The sequence below is a fragment of the Papio anubis genome, chromosome 9 (assembly GCF_008728515.1).
Source record: "Papio anubis isolate 15944 chromosome 9, Panubis1.0, whole genome shotgun sequence".
NCBI classification, from domain to species: domain Eukaryota; kingdom Metazoa; phylum Chordata; class Mammalia; order Primates; family Cercopithecidae; genus Papio; species Papio anubis.
In genome coordinates this window covers 74,533,286-74,558,235 of record NC_044984.1, presented here as the reverse complement: position 1 = coordinate 74,558,235, position 24,950 = coordinate 74,533,286, and the positions used below count along the sequence as shown (strand labels likewise).

The 24,950-nt window shown below is 35.1% G+C and overlaps 1 protein-coding gene across 1 annotated transcript in view; it reads right to left on the bottom strand.

Moving 5' to 3' along the window:
- OTOGL (otogelin like) overlaps window positions 1-24,950 on the bottom strand; it is a 166,409-nt gene that overhangs the window by 122,346 nt on the left and 19,113 nt on the right. The window contains exons 7-17 of the mRNA XM_021922642.2: window positions 22,182-22,303; window positions 18,485-18,690; window positions 12,570-12,697; window positions 12,117-12,223; window positions 6,681-6,787; window positions 6,274-6,399; window positions 4,900-5,008; window positions 3,968-4,014; window positions 3,360-3,505; window positions 2,103-2,226; window positions 567-744 (exon numbers count right to left, since the gene is read on the bottom strand). Coding sequence (XP_021778334.2) covers window positions 567-744; window positions 2,103-2,226; window positions 3,360-3,505; window positions 3,968-4,014; window positions 4,900-5,008; window positions 6,274-6,399; window positions 6,681-6,787; window positions 12,117-12,223; window positions 12,570-12,697; window positions 18,485-18,690; window positions 22,182-22,303 — 1,400 coding nt within the window. The remainder of the gene's footprint in view (window positions 1-566; window positions 745-2,102; window positions 2,227-3,359; window positions 3,506-3,967; window positions 4,015-4,899; window positions 5,009-6,273; window positions 6,400-6,680; window positions 6,788-12,116; window positions 12,224-12,569; window positions 12,698-18,484; window positions 18,691-22,181; window positions 22,304-24,950) is intronic.

Genomic DNA, 24,950 nt, shown 5'->3' with positions numbered 1-24,950 from the left:
GGTTAATACAAGGGGTACAAATATATGTTATTGCTTCTCTTCCAATGAAACACTAACAATCACAATATCTAGCAAGATAACAAAATGTTGCTTTAGAGGTATTAATATTACCAAATGATTATCAATATTTATAGAGTATCATTCACTACCACTAATGCATAATGATATCGAGCTGTTATTTTTGTTGTTGTTTATTTATTTGTTTTTTAGGAGCAATGTCTCAAAAATAAAATATGTTAAGGTTGATGGGGTAGAAAAGAGACTAGCAGGGAGCAGTGAGCATAGCTGAGCCACACTGCCTACATCCAAAGCCCAGCTCCACTACATGTGAGCTAAGTGATCTTGAATGATTTATTTGCCACTTTGAGGCCTTGGTTAGTTTCCTTATCTATAAAATAAACATATTAATCAGAGATTGCTATACATTTTAAATATGATGATCTATGTAAATCTCTTGGAATAATGACAGCTAAGCTATTATTAGTTAAGTAAACATTTTTAATGAATTTATATCCTTTAAATGACCAGTCATCAAGTTATGTTAACTATGCAGAAATCATACTTACAGAAAATCATCCCTTATGTTCCCATTAAAAGTGCCACACAGACCTAATGTTCTTCTTTTCCATGCACTAGTGAGCTGAATATAAATTCTTTCCCCATCTATAGCAAACAGAATCTTTAAACCAAATGTGGTTCTTAGAAGTATAAATAAGGATGACAGAGTTTGAATTTCAACAATACCTGCAGGAAAAGAACATATGTAAATCAGCTTTGACATTCACAGACGATGTTCTGAAATGCTAGGGTATACCACCAGGAATCTCCTCCCCGGATACAAGGGAAGCAGGGGAGGCAGGCTAGCAGTTCTTGCCTGTGCTTCAGGGCCAATTTTTGCCACCCATGGCTGCCTTTTTTCCCTCCTATTCCTCTCCTTTTCTCCCTCAGCAGCCATTTTTAATAGTTTTTCAGGTCAACACATACTTTCAGTTTGCAAGCATCTCACAAGGAAGGAGGCAGTCCTTAGACATTTGAAATCCAATTCATTACCAAGTTCAGGCTTTTGCCTAAATGTTTTTTCAATCTGTCTTCTTCTCTCCATCTCTACCATTACTGCCTTAGATGACCTTCTCCTCATTCCTTGCATGACTTTTATAACGTCCTAACTGTTGTCCATGTTTCCTGTCTAGCAACTCTCAAAGTCACTTCTACACTGTTGTCATAGTCATCTACCATTAAAAAAAACAAAACAAAAAAAACAAAAAAAAAACCTCCTTAAAAACTCACCATTTATTCGGTTGAACCATGAGATTGCCCTCTTTGTAAATAAAAATGGTCAAAAATGACAATTACATATTTGATTCATATCAAGTTCAACTTCCCTAGCCTGACACCTGAGTAGTGTGAGCATGCGATTTGTAAGATAAATCAGGAAATTTTTGAGAGTGAGAGTGTTATTAACAGCTATGCTGGAATGCAGGCATGAACAGGACCTGCCCTAGAAATCCACAATGTAAAATGCCTCCTCCATACGCCTTTCTCATCCTTACCTACATTCAGACATTCTCCTTTACCCTGTCTCTGCTGTAGCAATACCAATCTAGTTCTGGTTCTCCCTAAATATGCTGCAAAAACTGACACCTCCTTGATCTACATGAAACATTTTCCCCATCCCCTTCAACCCGGCAATTCCTTATCCTTAAATGCTCAATGAGACAATAATTGTACAATAACCTCTTTCAGAAAACACTCCTGACCATTTCAGTACACCCTTCTCCAGGGCTGAGTGAGCTGCACCTCATTTACACTCCCAAAGTCTTTATGTATGTCTTTGAGTTTATCACATTTTATTGTAAGTGGCTGCTTGCTTGTCTCTCTTCCCTTCCAAAGTCTAGGTCACTTGAGGTAAACACTAGGTCCCATAAACATGATTATCATCACTATCTGTAGCTGATGGCCTGGTGACGCACAGGAACTCAATAAATATTAGGTAGTCAGCCTAACATTGGGAAAAGATCCCATTTTTTTGGTGTGTGTTGGTTTTTTGTTTGTTTGTTTGTTTTTTAATGTAAAGAAAGTACACCACTAGCATTGCTTCTTACCATTCAGGTTGAAGCCTTGGTTAGGACTAGTGAGAATTTGTCCTCCCCTACCAAGGGTCACTTGTTTGTTAAAATCATCCTCCAGAATCAGAGTTATCGACTGAAGGCAGACCAAGCCAAGATTCTGCATAAAAATCAAATTATCAATGAAAGGAATGGGAGAGAGATAGAGTCATAGAAAGAGATAGGAAGGTAGAGAGTGAGATGGCAGAAGGGGAGAAAGAGAGAGGAGAGAACAAAAAAGAAAGAGAATACATATAAATTAGAATTTCTAATATATAAAAGGCTTGAGTATAAGTAATGTAATAACTTTATGTACATAACCCGTTTTATGTAGCCCCATTCCTAATAAAACATAACTTTATATAGTACATTAAATATATCATGTGTATACATACATTTTACTTAGAACATTAAATTGAAGTCTTTCAGTAAAGTACCAATAGTTATGTTTTCCATGGCATGTAAAGTATCTCTCTAAATTCATTCAACTGGCATATTAGACATAAAAAGTTAGTAAAGCAAAGAACCAAGAGAATTAGACTTCTACATAGATAGTTAATTCAGACTCTAATATATTACATAGAAAAAATAAAACTGGAAAAGAAGCAAATAAAGCAGTTCAAAATTTTTGTTGGAAATAATTATTTTCTATTAGAATAAAACTAGAAACTTAAATATTTTGGCAAAATTTTGACTACCTGCTTTAGAGAGATGAATGAAAGACCTGGATTTCTTTATTTAGAAATTATTGATGAGCTTACTATTTCAAGAAAAGATCTAAATAAATAAATATTCCAATATGTTAAGAAATTCATCATATCTGTTTAGAATGCTATGAAACCAGTTCAAAACTGTCAAAAAATAATCCCTTTAAAATAGCTAGATTGAAGTCAATAAAAAACTTAGATTCACTGTAAAATCATGCATAAAATGTTCAAAAAACTGTACGTACAAACACTACTTTTTAAAAAAGAAAATGCAATTAAATATATAGTATTTAGTCTAAGATATACTTGTTTTCACAGCTTAATATCTTTGAGATCAAGATGCGTCATATAACCAATGGTATGTCATAGAATAATCATCAATGCTTCTTTCTAATATGTAGAATAATGATGTATCTTAATAATCAACGTCATCTCAGTTTTAAAGAAAATAGCTATATCCATTCATGTTACAATTCTTAGTCTGAAATGAAGTTTAAGTACAACTCAATGAATCCATATTCCTCTGGTCATTTTGAAATGTTCTTACCTGCTCACAGGGAGCTTTCTGTAAAGTAATAGTGAATTTATCTTTTCCAGTTCCTTTCACGAGGATGTATTGGCACATGCCAATAAAAGAATAATGTCGACCATCAAAAGTTGTAAAGTGAGAATCACCTACAACTGAGCATTGAACTACCAAAAAAACAAAGATAAAGAAAAGGAGGTGGAGATAGAGGAGGAGAAGGAGGAGGATGATATGATTAGGTTAATCCTTTAAAAGAAGATCAACTTAGGGTAAATAATCATGCATCAAAACTTTGAACACCTACTGTGTTTGTTTAAAATTTACTGGTTTGACAAACTTACTAGACTAAATTATATTAGCCCATTTAATTTAATGTTTATGAAATGATATTTATTCTACATAGTTTTTTAGATTTTATAATATTTACACTATTTTAATAAAGTTTTACCAAAGTTGCCCACTCAACGCTATCATTTGCTCAATTTTCCATGTATCCTCTGAGTAACTGCATTTACAGATTATTATAGCCCCCGGTATATATGAGATGTCTTCATAAAGATCAGTGCTATCTTTCTCCCCAATTTAAAGAAATTTGAAACATTCTCTATAAAAACATTTTAAAAGATTACCTGGACAGTCATGCTCAGTGCAATTCCAAACTCCACCAACACACACACTAAAAGAAATTATAAAAATGTTAATTTATTGGCATAGAGAAACTGTATTAATGTTTGCATCAGTGTATTGATTAATGTACCAAAGTGTATCATGTTTATAGGTTCAGAATAATCTGACTTAAAAAACATATCTGCAAAAGTTCAATTGACTGGTAATTTTGAGCTGGCTGGCACCTAAATTATTATCTCTTGTGTGTCATATTTAAAAATCACTGACTATGATGAAGATCAACAGATATTAAACAGAGAGAAGAGATCTCCTCTTATGTCAGACAAGTTCTACCTTCCACCCTGACAAAGGTATGAGTTTTAGAGGACAAAAGCAGAGTACCTGTAAAATGGAAACAGAATCAGCACCTGAGAACGTGGTTAGTTATCCTATTACATTTCAGCTATATACACTGACACTAAAAGGAAAAGCATCTGACAACATTTAGACCTCTGTTTCCTTTTAGGACTGTCCTGCAGGGATTTCATGTCTGCTAACAGTGTTAGTTAGCAAATTTAATATGGAATTCTAAATGTTTCTAATCACAGACCAAAAATTGGTGACCTGGAGAGTCATGTTTTACAGTATGAAACAGAGAAGCCCAGAAGCACCATCAAGTTCTAAAAGTATGTGCAAATTAGTGATTACAAATAAGAAAATGCAACAGACTCATCATGTGGATATAAGATGTTAATAGAATTACCAAGGTAAGTGATAAGAATTACATCATAAAAGGAAATACAGATTTCCCTTCCCCCAAGGAGTTTAAATAAAATGCAAGTTTTGTGTTGGAATTTGGGGAAGCTAATTAGTAATGAGTATATTCCTTTAAACATCTCTCATGGTAAAGTTGTCAACTAGCCAAGTACCCAGAAATAATTGGCTGATCACATACCATTCAGTACATTCTTGTTCAATTTTTGAACCAACTGAATAAGCTAATCCATGAAAACTGCACGGGCAATTTTCCAAGGAGATGCAAGTCCCATTGTCCATTATGAGGCCTATTTGAGAAGAAATACACACCAAAATTTCAAAAGAAATAATAAAAATTGTATTTCTTGAATATAAAAATTCAACTAACTTCTGTTGAACACCTACTCGTGGTGCTGGAAATACAAATTTCTTTACTTTCAGTGGGATTACTGACAACCTGACTCTCAGGCAGTAGCTACCTTAAAGGATCTATTTCAGTAGTTTTCAATTTTCTTATCCCATGACTTGCCATCAAAAACTCAAGGTTCACCATACAGAATAAACGAAACGAAAGAGTGTTTCCTTGCATTTGAGGGAGGAAGGGAGAGAAGGCGGGAGAAAGTACATTTTTAGTTTAGTTTCTGTTCATTCCATGATGAGAAAGATTTACACTGTCATACAGAATCATAAAGAGCTAGGTACGGCTCCTCAAATGTCCAAGACCATGGGAATGCGTTTGTTACTTCTCTCCAACAAGTAAAGGAGGCTGAACCAGAACTTAAATCAGCCATGTTACTAAGCATACTGTTTTATTCAGCTGACCTTTTTCATGGTAAGACTGTAGGAGAAAGCACTGACTTTATTTTGGTGCTTGAGTTTACATTCTGGGGCAAATGCCTTATCCTGTTATTGACAGGTCACAAACAGCTCGAACTAGGACTTGTCTGCCATACTTTGAGTAGCACTAACCGAACAATGAACAGAGGCCAAACAGATCTGGTTCCAAGTAATCCTCACTCAGTTAATGAGAATAATGGGAAAATCACTTATCTCTGTGATTCTATTTTTTTAATCTGTAAAAATAAAAGGGTTTGAGTAAATCCTCAGCATTGTTTAGAAACAGTTATCAGTATAGCAGATTCATTCCTAATTTTAAATCCTACCTCCCTCACTTGCTAAGTTATTTTCATTTCAAATATTAAAACTATATCAATACTAAATCTTGTGCTAGAAAAATGTGAAGGCTTTCTCTCAAACTTCCTTTCCTTTTTCAAAAAGTGAAGTCATATAAATTGTTAAATACCATTAACTATTGATAGAACAAAAGATTTCTCATGGGTAACTTCAGGACTATAGATTCCAAATTTCCTGGGAACTTTAAAAAGTAATGAGCACTTTATCAGTGAAAAGTAGCCATTCCTCCTCGTCACTTCAAGGACCAAATTCCACAAGAACAGAAAATTGCAATAGGTCTAATGTCCTGCGAGAGGACAGAAAAACGAAGATGTGATCCTTAGATCACTGGGTACTAGTTTCCACGAGTGCACCCATGGTTTCTTCATGAAGCACTTACCATCTGGGCAGTAACATCCATCAAGACAATGGAGATTGCTCCCAAGACATTGCTTCTCAAATGTGCAGGTTGGTGGACAACAACTGATACAGTCCCGATGGACAAAGCTATCATCACATTTATCAGCTAAAAGTGGCAAACAGGGGAACTTAAGTCAATTTTATTAGCCTCCATTTATTTTTAAAAATTATAATTTTATTTTTTACAAAAAACTATTTGCAAAAAATAACTTTTAATTGCAAAAAAATGCATACTTGTTTCAAAAAGTATGCAAGTTCATAGATATAATTATATCAATAACAAATCTTTGCAATTCATTAGTATTTAGTAGTACAGTGAGTTTTGAGTTCTAGGGTTAACCCAAAATTGGCAAAAGTACACAACACTTGGGAAATAAAAAAACATACTGCATGCTGGAAAGTCATCTCTCCAGTCTTGAATAGGGTAGCCAGCATGAGAACAGGCTCTAGCATACTCAGTGGCTGCTCGACAATAGGTTTCATCATCATCAGTTCTAGAAAGTGAAAAGACAGAGCCAGAATCACATAGGAAATATTGACAGAAACCATATTTGAGGTCCTGATCCCTAGAAATGCTGAGTGCATGATAATCATAAATAACAATAAAAATAATAATAAAGATTAAAAATAATAATAATAAAGATGAATAATCTTTATCAAAGCATTTTAATACTTTTGTCACTTTTCTTTTGAGTCAAAGGAATACTATAATGAAAAAGATTTATATTTTAATTATACCATTTTCCCCATAATCCGTGTATGTATTTTTTCACTCACACACACAACATTCCAGGCCTTTTAGCATAAGTCCCATTAAAACAGATAAAATTCTATTACAACAAAAACAATAAATATGAAAGCCGTTTCCAAAAGATCATGCTCTTGATTGTCCACATACTGGAATAAAACCTATGCCAATAAGCTATAGTACTCAAAAGTATTTTAATGGTTCCTCAGCAGTCCTTGCAATAAAAATCTAAAGCATAGTATTCCATGGTGTATATGTGCCACATTGTCTTTATCCAGTCTATCATAGATGGGCATTTGGGTTGTTTGAAAGATTGAATAAATGGCATTTAACTTAAGAATTAAAAGAGGATTTTGAATTCTTTCAAGTTTAAATTACTAAAGCTAATTATTTTTATAACACTGCCAAGACTAAATAATATTTAATTATTTTCTTATAATCACTTCAGCAGCTTCCCCCCAAAATAATTTCTTATTAGAACTCTGAAAATTCCCAAAGCAGATTAACGAGGCGCTTATCAAGTAAGCAGATTTACACCAAGGTAGAGGGCTTGTTTTCAAGACAATCCAAACTCAAAATTGAATAGTTAAATATCTTAGAAGATAATGACCTTAAGAATGTTGCATTTTATGAGGCTTAACATTTCCAGTGTCACTATTGTAAAAGCCACCATCTCGAATTGCCTTTATCCTGTGCTACTGTAATGGGAATCCTGCAGCTTATCTAGTCCAATTAACTGAGCTTTAGAAGGAAAAAAGGACTGAGCATATAAACTCCAGAGGCTCAGAAAATATTCTAAACCTACAAAAAAGAAAAGTCTTTTCAAAACAGTAAAGGCTAAAATTGCTAAATTCCTGGAAAGACGTTACATTTATGATTTACCTTCTAATATGTGCATTCTTTCCTACATTAATGGTGGTTTTAAAAGCTAGCAAAGGAACTGAATATTGGTTTTCCAACCCAATGCAACTATTGCTATAATACTCACTATTTGTTGTCTACGTTATTCTAGGAATCATGACAGGCACATTAATATGTGACACCTCATGAAAACACACAATAATTGGGCAAGAAAGAAATTATTATCAAGAAAGAAATTATAATTTACTAAGGGGAAAATAAAGGGTTTTTTTCCATTTTGAATGATAACTTTAATAAGAAAAATGGGCATTAAAGAATCTTGGTTTTCACATCAATTGGCTTTGGCATGGCAAAATTAAAATCATTTCCTTGCTGCTGGGTTTGGCATTCTTAGAAGCAGAAACAGGAGGGCATAATTCAAGGATTGGTAGAGTATCGTGCAAGTTTCCAAGTCAAACGTTATCTCTTCCATGGAGCCTGTGTAGGCACTTTCTGATGAAGTTAATAGTTCTGTCCTCTGCATCCAAAGCACCTTGCATTTAGGGCACTGTGTCATTTTTAGAGACCTGTTTATCTGTCCTATTAGAATATGAGTTTTAAGACACAGATCATGTCTAAATTTTTCCTGTTTCTCCAAGGGGTGGAAAACTACTCAGCTCAGAATAGATGCTCAAAAGATGTGTGTTGAATTGAATTCAATACACTATCATAACCGAAGCAGGAAATTAATCTGTGTTCAACCAATTCACGTTTTCATTCTCATGGTATGGGACCCTCAGGATGCAGTCCCCTAACACAGGAAATGAAGAGAATCATTCATTTCCTACAGAATGGAAGAAAGAATGTAAATAGGTCTGGCCCTGAATGAAATATTGAGGGGAGTGAAATGCTGGCTCTAGCAGCTTCCCACTTCCACTTTATCAGTGTCCACTTAATTATAATATCCTTCCTTTGGTATTACATGCCTGCTTTGCCCCTAAACCCAGTCTCTGTGCCACAAAGGTATCTCTTAAGGTGTCAGCTGATTTCAGCCAGTACAAGTTGTTTATCTATCCTAGTATTTTTATTTTCCCTGGAGAAAGCATCAAAGTTTCAAAAGTCAAAGTCTAAAATCTATCAAAATTTCAAAAGACAAAAATGCTAATTTCTCAATGATGAAATTTCAGATGAAGTGGGTGTGGCAGAGACCGATCTTTGTCTCCAGTTTCCCCTTCTTTTTAGTATCAGAACATCCAAGTTTTTGCCAGGTAGATGGCTGCCAGCCAAAGACAACATTTTCAGCTTCTCTTGCACCTAGGTGTGGCCATGTATCCAAGTTCTGGCCACAAGGTTAAAAGTGGAAGCATGCATGAAACTTCCAGATCAAAAGATGCCAGTCCTTTTGGGTTTTTTTCCTCCCTTTTTAAGAGCTAAAATGTGGACATGATAGTGGTGATGCAGTTTGGGCCATGAAATTGAAAATAATACCCTCGACAAAAGGAAAAATGTAGCAACAAGATCACTCAGTCACTGGAAAACTCATGGAGCAGAGCCACAATGCCAATCCAAGACCACTAACCAGCATGGATTTGTATATAAGAGAAATATAAACATTCTATTTAATTTAAGTCACAGTCATTTTAGCTGTTGAAGCAGCTAAACAATATCCCGAACTAAAAAATGAAGAATGACTTTCCTGGACCTACAAAACAATATTTTATCTCAGACTACTTGACAAATGGGTGCTAAAGATATTAAAGATAAGGCAACTGAAAAGATGATTGGAGAATAGTCCGAGACTGAGACACTGTGGAATAAGAACAATTTTTAATTCCATATATATGGCTAAATAAGGACTATGGCCTACCTACAGGCATCCTTAAAAAAGAGAGAAAAAAAAAAGAGCTATAGCACGTAGCTCTTAAATTAAAAATGAAACCAAATAGGGAACAGAGTTTTTAAAAATATATACTAAGGTCATTAGCCAATATTTTAGGCAGAGTGGGGGCTCTTTCAAGGCTCCTGCATTAGTTCAGGAATCCTTGAAATTGAGAGACTATACATATAAGTCTAGGTATAACTGCACTCTATTCAAAAGTAAGAGATGTCACAAATAAGCTTAGTTTAGCATCTGGGAAATATTATATTTATTATTTTTGTAATAATTTCAATTTAATTAAAGAGTAGTAGTTATAAATAACACAATTTCATACTACCTCAACATTTCCTCTTTGTTCTCACCTTTTATAAACCTCTTAAAGAGCTACTCAAGATGTCATTTAAATGGTTTTACTAAACTAAAAACTAGTCTGGTTCTTTATTTTAAAAGTTTCTATCTATCACTTATACTTCTTGGGGTTCATAAAATATACAGACATATTAAAAAATGTCTTTTTTTTTTTCCTTTTTTTTTCTTTTTTGTTGAGACGGAGTCTGCTCTGTTGCCCAGGCTGGAGAGCAGTGGCATGATGTCAGCTCACTGCAAGCTCCACCTCCCGGGTTCACGCCATTCTCCTGCCTCAGCTTCCCCAGTAGCTGAGACTACAGGCCCCGCCACCATGCCCGGCTAATTTTCTCTATTTTTAGTAGAGACGGGCTTTCACCGTGTTAGCCAGGATGGTCTCGATCTCCTGATCTCGTGATCCACCCGCCTCGGCCTCCCAAAGTGCTGGGATTACAGGCGTGGGCCACTGCGCCCGGCCGACATATTAAAATTTCTTTAGATACTCTTGAATGTTCAAGATGAGTAATCACATATACTTGTAATGTTTTGAAAGAAAAATAATTTTTAAAAACTTTAATTGTGGATAATTTATGGTAGGTTCTACATTGAACTATAATCCATGAACACAGTATGATGAGTCTCATTAAATCTGTTGCTTGTGTGACCACCTATCCTAGATGTTCGTAACCTGAGACAGAATGCAGGAATCTGTGACCTTAGGTAGAAAAAATATTACATGCTTATTTTCACTAATCTCCAATGGAAACTTAGTGTTTCCTTCAATTATGCCTATAGGTAACACATCACAATGTTCTTAGCAATATCTGTGACTTTGTCACCATGTGTCTCATATGTCCTTTTATCATATTTTTTTATTTTCATTTTTCATTGTTGCAGACTCACAAAGCACTGTTTACGCTAATCACTATGTCAAACTGCAGTAGTTAAATCTGTGTTAAAAGCATATATATCAGAAACTCATTTTTTTATTATTTTGATAACTACTTTATTAGAATTAGTTTTCTTTGGTATCTTATGTGTTTTATTTTGTGCATTTCAAACACCATTTTTAAAAAGGATCTATAAATTTCTCTAGACTCCCAAAAGGGATTCATGGCATAAAAATTCTTAAGAGCCACTGTATTTTGTTCATGCTGGTTATGTAAAACATTTAGAACTACCATCCATATATAATCTAGCAATCCACTAAGGAGTATATATCCCCCAAAAAACGAAATCAACATATGGAAGAGATATTTGCACTCCTGTGTTCATTGTAGAAGTATTCACAATAGACAAAATATGGAATCAACCTGTGTCCATCAGAGGATGAATGGATAAAGACATTGTGGTATATATATACACAATGGAATATTATTCAGCCATAAAAAAGAAGGAAATTCTGTAATTTGCAATAACATGGATGAAACTGGGAGTCATTATGTTAAGTGAAATAAGCCAAACAGAAAGACAAATATCACTCATATGTGGGAACTAAAACAGTGAATCTCATGAAGATAGAGTGTAGATTGGTGGTTACCAGAGTCCAGGAAGGGTAGGAGAGAGGTGGGGGATGAAAAGAGATTAGTTATGGGTACGATGTACATGAGGAAGAAATAAGACCTGGTGTTGGATAGATAAGTGGGGGGGGGGGCTATAGTTAACATAAATCAATTGTATATTTCAAAATAGCAAGAAGATAATAATTTGAATGTTCCTAGCATAAAGAAAACTATTTAAGGTGACAGATACTCAATTCCCTTTATTTGACTACATGAATGTATTAAATTATCACATGTACCCTGAAAGTATGTACATCTACTATGTATCAATAAAAAAAAATTAGACTGTGACTGTTATATAGCAAACTTTTAATAGCTGTTTGTAGTTTATGTTTTACATTTCCCATAATATTTTGTGATCAGTTGAAATGGTTAAGTAACAGAAGTGGCTGTGGGTCGTCTTTTTGCATAAAGAAAATTTTATTACAACTACAAATCATTTTGCTTACTTGCAAAGATCATTAACACAGCTGGCAATATATAAATATGGATCAATATACTCATGGCAGCTCAGAAAAGGAAACTGCAACAGTATCTGACACTTGAAGAAGATTGCCTGTGCAAAAAAAGATGCCAGTCACTAGAATATATTTCATGGTATGTGTATAGTCTTCTACTATTTTTACACATCTATTTGCAAAATTTTCAGTTCTCACAAGGAAAAAGATGGTAACTTATACATTTTAACCAACATTTTTCTAACTACATTATTTTCATGAGTACTGCATTTATGAAATTCACTACATTCACTATTTCTAAAATTGAAGTGATTTCCTATTACATTTCCTTGATATAATATTTTCAAATTACATTGTGTTTACACTAAAATGCCTAGCTAATTATACAAACAAGATATACATGTATTCTGTCTGACATGCCCACATTTCTCACATCAAATTTACCTCAAATGCTGGCATTCCACTGGAGCACGGATTTGGAAAATCTGAGGGTGTGCGTACACATTTGGTGTCATCTGGAGTTTGCACCGACCAACTATTTGCAAACATAGCGATGTCTTCTGTATAGTCCTCTATTTCACACAAGCACACACACACACACAAACAGGTGTGATCATATCATTTTCCACAAACATAGACATGGTTCTTCAACACAAACTTCCTGGTCAAAACATTAAACTCAGTAACCTTATAATTACCAATGTGATATTAGATATTAATATCTAAACCTTTATTACTTTAACATAATAAAAACAAATTGAACAAAATGTGGGTACCAAATAAAAGTTGGTTCCATTGGAAAGAAAAAGGAAACTGCATTCAAACAACATAGGGAAGGACTGAAGGTGAGTGAGTACAGTGTACACACTGGTGAAGCGTTAATCGCCAGTGTTCAATCGGTACTGCTCAAAGGAGAAAAAATATGTGTAAAATGAAAAAACATAAATAAAAGTTTAGTGCAAAAATTATCAGACAGCTCTCTCATTATATTTAATATTAGTAAGAACCGTATTAAAATTGCAGTTATATTTGGTGGGGAGGGTGCGCACAAAAAAAGTTGTCAAATTCTTTGGGACATTTCAGAGGACAGTCACATAGACAATGAAAGACTAGAAAACACATCAATAGAAGAGAAGACTATGAAGCATATCTATGTCATCTAAATATGATGAACAGTGTTTTGAAACATGTTCAGGAAAGACATCCCTATTGAGAATACGGAAGCTAATCCAGCATTCATCTCAGGCAAGATTCAGGAGTTAATGTGTGGGCAACAATGAACAACAAACAGATATTTGGTAGTGAGTGCTCTGACTCCGTAACAGAGTGCTCTCTGTTCTAAATCAAGTTTTTAAGTTGTCTCTCTACCTGAGTAGTTCAGGGAATGATGCAAAAATTAATCCTTCCCCTCCTCCATTCAGACAAAGGCTGAATCCCAAACCTCAAAGACTCGGCAAAACCAAACAAGATGACATCTCAAAGTCCCATGTAAGACAGACTTCAGATTTGAGGTTGGAGTTCTCCACCACCTAGATTGGCATGGTCACAAGTCAACAACTGATGACAATCTATTGCACCACTAGAGTCAGAAATCTCAAGCCAGATGTTTGCCACTCTCTCTGAATATCTTCAAAGTAGAAAAATAATGTGTTACCAAACACTGGGAAGATGAGGGACTTTAATATATGTAAGAATGCTTTGCTCTCTTGGTGTAAAATCTTAAACTTTACCATAGCCTAGCAGACTTTGCATGAGCTGGACCCTGCTCTCCCCTTACTCCCACCCCGCTCTGCTCTTCCTGTATCTTCTGCACCTTTTCTTGCTCAACCTACTCCAGTCATATTGACTTTGTGCTGTTCTTCAAACACTCAAACTCATTCTCACCTCAGAACACTTGCTGTTGTTCTTCCTCCTTCAAAACCACTCTTTCCTAAAATCTTCTCACTGTTGCCTCTCTTACTTGATGTAGGCCTCTGTTTAATGTACTCTTTTCTCTGCCATGTGATCTAGACTAGCACCAATCACACACTTGCTCCATCATTCTTTACCTTCTTTCTCTACTTTTATTCTTTCATGGCTGCTATTGCTCACAAAAATTATATTTAGCTCTGTTTATCTTATTTTCCATTACAATACATACTACATGAAGGCAGAGAGCTTGTCTCAGCTGTTCTATTGTTGTATCCCTAGAGTAGTATCTGGCATATAGTAGGTACTCAAAATATATTTGCTAAATAAGTGAATGAATACATATAGGGGAATTTGTGAAATTTATTAAAGAGATTATTAGAATCCTAGGGCTTTTGGGCTTGGTGCAGTGACTCACGCCTATAATCCCAGCACTCTGGGAGGCTGAGGTGGGTGGATCACAGGAGGCCAGGAGTGCGAGACCGGCCTGGCCAACGTGGCTAAACTCCATCTCTAATAAGAATACAAAAACTAGCCGGACATGGTGGTGCACGCCTGTAATCCCAGCTACTCAGGAGGCTGAGGCACGAGACTTGCTTGAACCCGGGAGGAGGAAATTACAGTGAGCCAAGATCGCGCCACTGCACTCCAGCCTGGGTGACAGAGCAAGACCCTGTCTCTCAAAAAAAAAAAAAAAAAAAAAAAAAAGAAGAAGAAGAAGAAGAAGAAAAGAAAAGAAAAAAAAGAAAACAAACACAAAAGAATCCGAGGGCTTTCTAATTTTTCTGGCCTGCTGCTTTGTCTCTGATATCACTGAAATGTTGCACACTGAGGAAAGTATGGGCCTGCTATAATATACTTTTTAAAAATGGAAAAACTGATGTCCTTTTTAAGTACACTTATAGTTACATTTCCTTTCAAAACATTTTTTAGAGGTCTGAAGACACAAAAATATTTTCTAAAAACCCACTTATTTCAATGCTTACATACGAATTTTAATGTTTCTAAACAACCTGGACAATCCCTTAGAGTTCACTTTAATTGCAGCTTTTGAACCACGTATTTAGCTATTTTATATTGCATCAAGGGTCCTAAAAGTTGTTTATCAGGAGATTTTTAAATCCATATCTAATGGTGGTGTGGGAGCCTGCTAAACTAAAATTAAAATACTTTGTATAAAATATGCTCTAAGTAGAGTAATTTATTGTCCATATTGGGACATTTCTGAGAGAGAAAGGGAGGCATTATTAATTATTATGCTGGGAAAAAAAATGAAAGTAGACCAGGACTTCTACATTGTCGCATAGCTAGATGTAGACATAAATTATGGAAACAGAATTCTCAACTAGACAACAAATTATATTTCTTCCTATGTGTACAGGAATTCTGACAAGTCTAATTTCTTTGTGAAGTCGTCCCTGAAGGATGAGTTGGAATGCAGAGAGAAATGCAATTTTAATCACCATTAAGAAACTATGCATTCAGTGGCATTCAATCAAACTCACTTTCTCTAAAGACTTTTCTAATCAGCAAAATACAGGTTGAGTTTCAAGAGAATATCAGGCTTCTTAAAGCTAAAGGTAATACTGCTTATCTGTAGCTATTTTCTTGCATTATTATACTATGGGAGGAAATAGAAAGGCAGTTTCTTGTCAAAGTTTTTCTAAGTCAGGTTTTTAAAAAAATTACTCTGCCTTATACTGTGAAGTAAATAACATTGTGAAGTAGCTGAAGTATTTCCTTAGGTCTTTCCCATATACTTTCCGGAATCCTTCTTGCCTTCTGCCAGTTTAGCCATAATTCAGTTCAATTGCCTACTGCCAGTCTTCCTCCACTTCTAATCCACTGACACCCTTGGGCATGCTGGCCCAGTTGGCTCACTGTGAACAACTATTTTATGTTCCAGGTTATCTGGAATGTATAAGTCTGTCTGGCCCTTAACTCAAATCTAAGTCTTCCTGCCTCTAACAAGAGCAGATGTTATTTTCTATCCTGACCTCCATACCATGTTCCCTGGGCATCCCAGGAGGAGTTGCCCAAAGCAGCAGTCTTTCCCTTTTTTTTTTTTTTTCCGAGACAGAGTCTTGCTCTGTGTCCAGGCTGGAGTACGGTGGCATGATGATCTCTGCTCACTGCAGTCTCTACCTCCCATGTTCAAGCAATTCTCCTGCCTCAGCCTCCCGAGTAGCTGGGATTACAGGTGTCTGCCACCACGCCCCCAGCTAATTTTTGTATTTTTAGTAGAGACAGGGTTTCACCATGTTGGCTGGGCTGATCTTGAACTCCTGACCTGAGGTGATCCACCTGCCTCAGCCTTCCAAAGTGCTGAGATTACAGGTGTGAGCCACCACACCCGGCCTACCCCAAAGCAGTATTTTCTAACTCTAACACAGAGAACTGGACTAAGTTATTTTTTTTTTTCATGAAGCTTTGATACAGAAGAAAAAGAAATCAGCAATTACCACCTGACTCATTCTGCCTGCATCCAAAACCCTACTTGCTAATACAGTCTCAAGATTCCAAATTTGTGACCCCTCTCATTGCAAATGCCAACTGGGTGCAAAACACCATTTCAAGATGATCCCAGTACTATACATTTGTATTGTGCTCAGAGACTTTTAAACACTGTCATTTACATTTTCTCGTTCAATATTTACTGGCTGGGAAGCTCCCAGAGTCATTATCATTCTCTCTATTTTACATATGAGGAAATTGACTTTTTGGAGCCCTGCTCTCCACTCTAGCTACTAGTAAACTAATCCTGATGATGTATTATCTTGAGCAAAACATTTGCATTTTAATAAAGGCTTCTCAAAGCAATGTAGAGACATTTTCAAACGTTTTTATTTCAGCCCCATTATAGGCTTATGATGAAATACTTGGAGATGACTATAAATTAAATTAAATGTATTGAGTATAATCTATGTGCCAGGTACTGTACTAAGTGTTTTACAGCAATTGTTTCATTTAATCCTTGCGACCCTTATGAAGTATATGCTCTTACTATTTCGTTAAACTTATAAAGTTTAATAAGTGATAAAGCTGTATTTGAATCATGCAGTCTGACTCCAGAGCCCACACTCTATGTAGTCCTTTTACCATCCTTTAAAACACAACATAGGGGCAAATCATCTCTATTAATTTTATAATATAAAACAGAAGTATTATATAGCACTTTACAGCTTCAGTGGCAATTACTCAAGAACTTATCTAAGCATAGGATTGGGAGCCTGTCAGGTCTGTAATCCAACCCTGACAGTATCAGTTACAAGCTATGTTACATTGGACACATCACCTTGTGTTCTCATCATAAAATTAAGAAAATAATACTGGCTGGGTGCAATGGTGCACCTGTGGTCCCAGCTGCTTGAAAGGCTGAGACCAGCGGATGACTTGAGCCCAGGAGTTCAAGACCAGCCTGGGCAAAACAGCAAGACCGCATCTTAATGAAAAGAAATAGCAAGACCTCATCTTGAAAAGAAGAAAAGAAAAGAAAGGAGAGGAAATGAGAGGAAAGAAAAGGCTACTCACCTTATAGGATGTTCTGAGTGTTGGGAATAATATAGCTATGTGCTCAAACTAACTATTGTTATAAATATTATCGAGATATATTATTATTATTACTGATGACTCTGTGAGTTCCAAATTATTATAGCCCCATTTTACAGCTGAAGAAACTGAGCATAAAAGTGATTAAATGAGTTTCCTCAAATTACAGAACTTATAAAAGTTGAAATGAGATTCAAAGCCAAGTTCACCAGTACTAAGAACAGTATTCTTTTTTTATTGCACTTCTTTGTTTGGACCTAAGTCATGATTATGGTGTGTGATTCTCTTATTCTATTGCCATTGCACACTAGTGTCTGAATTGATACAGAACCTATTTCTTATTACTTACTTTTAGTTTCATAACTTAGATTTAATAGATGATCTAGTAGGTACATAAAACCTTTCCAAGTTACTATTCAACTTTCCTGTTCACATTTGATTATTTTTGCAAAACTATTATTTGTCAATTATTCAATTTATTCCTATCAAGAAGGGATATAAAAATAATTTTTGTCCTAACATAGACATATTTGACCCAAATGGGTTTGAATCACTAGAATATAAACTTGAAGACATGAAAGGTTTTGTTCAATGATGTATTCCAGGTTCCTAAAGCAGCGGATACAGAGGTATCCCAACCTTCTGACACAAAGCAAATGCTCTATTAAAATGTGTTATGTGAGTAAGTGCTTCATGCTAATTTAGCAAAGGTAAACTAGTTCATGGTTTTCAAGAATTACACCAAACTATCTTCCTATTCAACCTTTGCTTAAAAGCACTAAAGCAGGCAAGTGACAGCCACAAATTTTCCCCAATCTATGACAAGTCTTCTGGGTACAAAAAACTTGGTCAGGGGAAGAAGGCTTTAGAAGGCACTCACGCATTTATTCTGCTTCACTTACCTTGCAGAATTATGAAATCATCAGATTGAATGTCATTGTAGTTTCCACATAGGCCACATGATTTCCCTTTATGGTCCTCAGACAGTTTGAGGTAGATCCCAGATATCCCATCCCAAGCCAATGAAAAGCCAAAGGTTGTTTTCACAAGAACGTAGTCAGCTAGTTTCTCGATGAAAACCTGTCCAATTGTCTGAGGCAATGTTAAACTTGAAAAACAGAACAAAAGCTATCTAAGAATGATGATAAAGTCTCAATTACAGAAGACATACTTTAAAGCGACTGAGATATAATTAAAATAAAATGATTACTTGAAATTATTGAATAAACTGTGCAGCAAGCGCTCCAAAGCAACCATCCTCTGGAAAATCTCAACATTTTTGAAAACTTCAGTATTGAAGAAAAAAACAACAAAAATGATACTGCTTTCTTATATTGATTTAGGTTTTGTACTTACAATTAGATGCTTCTTTGAACCAACCAAAAACACAGCTGCTAAATACTGGCAATTTGTTAAATCTAGAAAATAACCTTGCCTATTTAGAATACTTAGAGCTTAAGTGTATTTATTATTTTTTATCCAGATATTTAAAGTGATCTAAAAATACTGCTCAACAATTTTGAAGTAAGGACAAACAATCGTCAAAATATATGAACATGATGCTTGAGTTCTGATTTTGTTTAATTTTATTTTAAACATAGCTATAAGGAAATACAAGTTTCTATCTTTAAAATGACACCTCGACATGAGTCATTGTTTTCTAAAAAATATCAAAGGATGATGAATTATAACTTATATTTTTAATACTGCAAAGTACAATATTAGGGATATAATATACTTTATCATGCAGTATTGCATAGAGGTGACACTCAAAATTTTTAAATTGGATATCTTTTGGCCTGTTTAAACAACGGTCACATAAAATATTTAAGCTCCTGATACAATGTCTAATTTTTCCATTTTTCACAAGCATATGCACATATAAAGGAAGTGGGTAATACAAGGTAACTGAAGAGAACTAAACAATTGAATATTTGAAAGCACCTAGAATACTTTTGAAAGAACACAATTATCCTTTCATCCATCAGTACTCCCAAAAAGAGTAAGTACTAATAATTGAAGAAATTGGAAAAAACTCATTTCTATTAAGATAGTCATGTCAGCCGGGCTCGGTGGCTCATGCCTGTAATCCCAGCACTTTGGGAGGCCAAGGTGGGTGGATCACAAGGTCAGGAGTTCAAGACCAGCCTGGCCAACATAGTGAAATCGAGTCTCTACTTTAAAAAAAAAAAAAAATTAGCTGGGCGTAGTGGCGCGTGTCTGTAGTCCCAGGTACTTGGGAGGCTGAGGCAGGAGAATCGCTTGAACCTGGGAGGCAGAGGTTGTGGTAAGCTGAAATCACATCACTGCACTCCAGCCTGGGCAATGGAATGAGACTCCATTTCAAAAATAAAAATAAAAATATTTTTTAAAAAGGTAGCTGTGTCAAACAAAAAATATATACCATAATGTAAATAATATGGGTAGTTAATAGGTATATTCATATGTTTCTCTCAAAAATTGCAAATTAGTGAGTTCCTTTCCAGGAAGAGCATGGTTTAATGGACCAAAAACTACAAAATTAAGCATACTAATTAACAAAGGGATAATCCCCGAAGAAACAATTCAAAATATCTGTAGCCATTTGCACAAAAAATTTGTTTACAGATACTTATTTACAGAAAATTATTTACAAAAATAGAAAAATAACTAAAAGTTTAAATTGGAGAATAGATAAAAGAGACTCTAACTACTGCCATAATACATTCTTATTAAAAATTATAAATATGAGGAATTCATAGTAAAAGTCAATATGAAATAACATTAAAGAAATACCACTTCTTTTAAGTTTGTAAGTTTATAAAAACTATACTTAAAAGAAGTGAATCATGTTTATAAATATATTTCCGAGTAATGGAATGCCAATCTTATGGAAATATAGTTGTACTATTATGCGTACTTTTTTGTTTGGTCATTTGTCACTTGGTCATTTGGTCTCTTTAACAGTAAATTTAGTTAAATATTCCGTTTTTGAAAATAAAGGTGGATAACTGTGATTATCCTGAAGTTTATAACGTAGAAGGATGCTAGTGGGGACAGGAGATAATCGTTTAAACTAGACAATATCCAATAGGTCAAAGAAAAACATGCAACCTAGGCAGGAAATATTAAAATGTAAACCTAAATGAATGCAGAACTGAATGCTGAAAAGTATTGAGGGATTCATTTGTACTGAAACTCCTTATTTCACAGGTGAGAGAACTGAAATCCAGAGAAGTAAAGCTTCATGCACAGAGCCACACGTTTGATTTTATTATGGCAAATATTTCTGTAGCATTTGCTATGAGTTAGGCCCCAAGCCAGGAACAGCATTTGTGTAAGCAATATTGCTGAATAATAATAAGATCACCCTTTTTCCATCACACAATCTGAAATCCTCATAGAAATGCTTTCTCTGAGTTAAAATTAAATATTATGTCCCTGCTTTAATAAAGAATATTCTTGAAAATCAATCTGAATGGCAAGTCTGTTTTACAAAACATAACAAATTTTTAAATGTTCATTGTATTACCTAAGATTCCATATAGAGAATACTAAATGGCTATTTAAATTCAGCTCTAGGAAATACATGTGTAACTGTATTATCTTCTTACTCAAATGCCTAAACTTTCTTTTATGAGAAAATGAGAAGTACAGAACCCAGCTGACCAAGAAAATAAGCCTCAGACAGGGGGAGAAGCTGCTCTGGGTTATCTGGCTGTTTCAAGTCTCCCCTGGTGCTCTCTCCACTGCCCTTTCTGCTACCACCTGCTGCCTTTTGAGGAATCTAAACCCAGAAAAAGCAACACAGGTTGATAAAGTCATTGTGCTGGAAAGTATTCCTATGGCTCAAACACTTGTTAGTGAATTCTGAATGATGAATGGAATTGTTCCAGCCTACAATTTACTTGTTCTGGCATAATCCAGCCAGGAAATATTAAAAATTGAGTATCTCTATAATTATTTAGATTGGAAGGTAGATTATTCCACAGTATTTCTAGGTTAAAACGTAAAAAAATCTTTTGCCAAATATGGAAACATCCCTGCCCCCAAATTCTCATGTCATGTTCTTGGCAGATAGGAAACCGGAAGTGGGCTTCTCTCTGGTCTATTTGAGGCCAGGCAGTTGTTGGCTCTCAGTCTGTCAGAACTTCCATGGAAAATCTCAGGTGACACCCAAACCCCATTTACACAAACTTGGAAAGAACTTCCAGAATCCTTTCCAAATAAAAGAAAATAGATTTTTAAGTTTCTGCTTTAAAGAAAGAAAAATATTAAGAAAGAAGGCAAAAAGGAAGAGTTGAACTCTTAAGATAATCTCTTGAATCTCTCAGACAAAAAAAAAAAAAAAAAAAAAAACAGACTCTCATCTCCACCCATGTCAACATATTATATTTATATTCTGCACACAGCATTAGGAAGGGTAAACTTACTGTACTCCTGACTATGTGGTTGGCCTCAGAGCCTTCTGAAGTTTTGATGTCTGTATGTTATACCTTTAAGAGTATTGTTGAAGAAATTCTCTCTTCCTACTCTCCACAGTTCACTTCCAGCATGCGATGTTTGGAAATTCTATTAATTTGTGGTGTTATTGACATTTCACTGTTTCCCACATCCTACCTGATTCCATTCTTTTTTATTTCATGACCATAAATTCGAATTTCCTCTTGGTTTGGAAAGAACAAGCTGATTGACCGATAACAAGAATACACCGAACCAAGACATTTAGGGCTGTTATGAACCTTAAAGGGAGAAAAACAAAAAGAAAGCATAGGAACAAATAACAAATTTGAGTTACTAAAACCACAATGTATGTTTACAATCATATAGCTTCATTAGTCCCATGACACTTTATAACGCTATAACTACATTTGGGATTTCTGAGAGAAAAGAAATATTTACCTCAGAAATTGGGCAACAAAATTAACTTCCTAAAATACAAATTAATCAGCATACTTTTAGAATGATTTGAATCTTCACATGTTGGCTGTTAATATTCTCAAGGTACATGGTATGCTTTGGGAGAAATTAGTTCTGATAATAAAACCGTAGAGCACCACAAAGAAGCACGTTTGTCATTTTTATGTCCATATTTTTTACCAGTTAGAGAATCATAAAACAGAGCTTCGAATGGAGTGCTACACAAAGCAATATTTAAAGGTTGAAAAGTGACCATGAACTCACTAAAAATAAAATTGATTTTATTTTTATGTATTGCCAGACACGTTAGGGAAGAGAGAGATTATTTTTCAAAATATTAACGGGAAAATTAGTTTTAAAAAAAAGAATGCAAGGAAGAAAAGAGAAGAGGAAGCTTAGATTCTTTCACCCTATACCAAAATTAATTTCAAAAGGTCCTAAAAGTAAAGTATAAATGTCTAAACCATGACATAACTGAAAGAAAACAGAGATTACAACTATAGAGGTGGAAAAGAACTTTCTAAGCCTAAAAGTGATTTTAAAAATTATCAATAGTATAGGGGTTTTTTGTTTGGTTTGGTTTTGGGGTTTGTTTGTTTGAGATAGAGTCTCTCTCTGTCACCCAGGCTGGAGTGCAGTGGTGTGATCTCAGCTCCCTGCAACCTCTGCCTCCTGGTTTCAAGTGATTCTCGTGCCTCAGCCTCCCGAGTAGCTGGGGCTATAGGCGTGTACCACCAAACCGGCTAACTTTTATATTTTTTTGGTGGAGATGGGGTTTCACTATGTTAGCCAGCCAGGCTGGTCTCAAACCCCTGACCTCAAGTGATCCACCCACCTCGGCCTCTCCCAAAGTGCTGGGATTACAGGTGTCAGTCACCGTGCCCAGCCTCAATAATATAGTTTTAATATTGTAGTAATGTAATGCATATTAGTTTTATGCTTAATCAGCAAATTGTATTGATCATTTATTATGTACCAGGCACTGTTCTAGGTTCTGGGGATAGATCAGTCAACAAAGCAGACAAAATATCTGCCCTCATGAAACTTGTATTCTATTAGAGGAAAACAGCTAACAGAAAATACAGCTATGTGAAACTAAAATATATACTATGTTAGATGACATTAAGGAGAAATATTAAGCAGGGAAAGGTGATACGCTGTGTATGTGTCAAGGTCTGGGGGCAATTTCGGAGTGAGTGGCCAAGGAAGGCCTTGCTGAAAAGATGAAATTCTAGTAAAGATGGAGTATGAGAGAGAGCAAGCCATATGGGATATCTGGAATACCATTCTAGGGAAAGGAAATAGCAAGTACAAAAGCCTGAGGTAAGAGTAGGCCTAAAATGTTCTCAGGATCCAGGAATCCAGCCACATGACCCCAGACTAGATATAGGAGGATTCTTCTTTCAGGAAACAAAATGGAAAAAAAGACATATAGTTACTAATATCTGGGGGCTTATCTAATGAAACAAGAAGATCCTTGCTCACTCTCACACTAGTTCAACAAGCCCCCATGTATATATCCAGAGTTTCCAATTCATTTTTACAGCCTTATTCTCAAATGTGAACAAATATTTGTGAATCATTAGTCATTTGATGAAAGCCGGTGACATGAAAGACATCAAATAAACAAAAGAAAGGGAATCAAAGAAATAAAAAACAATTTAGAAAAATCCAAAAACTTTAAAAATACATAGTTGACATCTTCTGAGAGAAAAATGATATATGCCATCCTTGAACTGAGAATAAAATGTTGCTAAAAACGAAATTCAAAGAATAAAAACAAAAAATTGAATACTGACAATATAAAAGGAGAAATGTATAACTGAAGTAGAAAGGTGGGAAAATAAAGATCTCAGAATTGGACAGAAATACCCCAAAATGTAGAACAGAAAAGGAAAAAGGTGGAAAATAGGCAAGAATCAATGATAAAATTAAGGGATCACTCCACCCCACAGCTCCAATATATGAGCTCCAATATAAAATCCCATCAAGTGCCCAGCACAAAAAAAAAAAAAAAAAAAAAGGGGGAAAAGAAATTCACATATTTACAAAATATCAGAACTCTGGGAATTAAAAGAGGTAAAAATTTCTGGAAGTTGGGTAAGGTTATATGCAAAATGATCAGAAATCAGAGTGAATTGAAATTTAAAATTCTGAAAGTGATTTTTAAATTAAAATCAAGGCTTCAAAACTTCTCTTCCCATGCACACTTTCCAGGAAAGTATCTTCCCTTTCCAGGAACCAACTCAGTCAATTAAAATGAGTGAGTAAACAAAGAGGAAATGCGTCCTTGCTTAATCACCACTACAAACACTGGCCACATATTCAGAGCATCCAATAAGCTTTTCAGAACCTATCTCTCTAGTATGAACAAAGTTAAAGGACCACTAGATATTGGTGGGAACCAAGAAAGAGGAAAACTGAGGAGAGAGAAGAATAAAATTCTCCAGTAGGATGATGAAAAGAAAT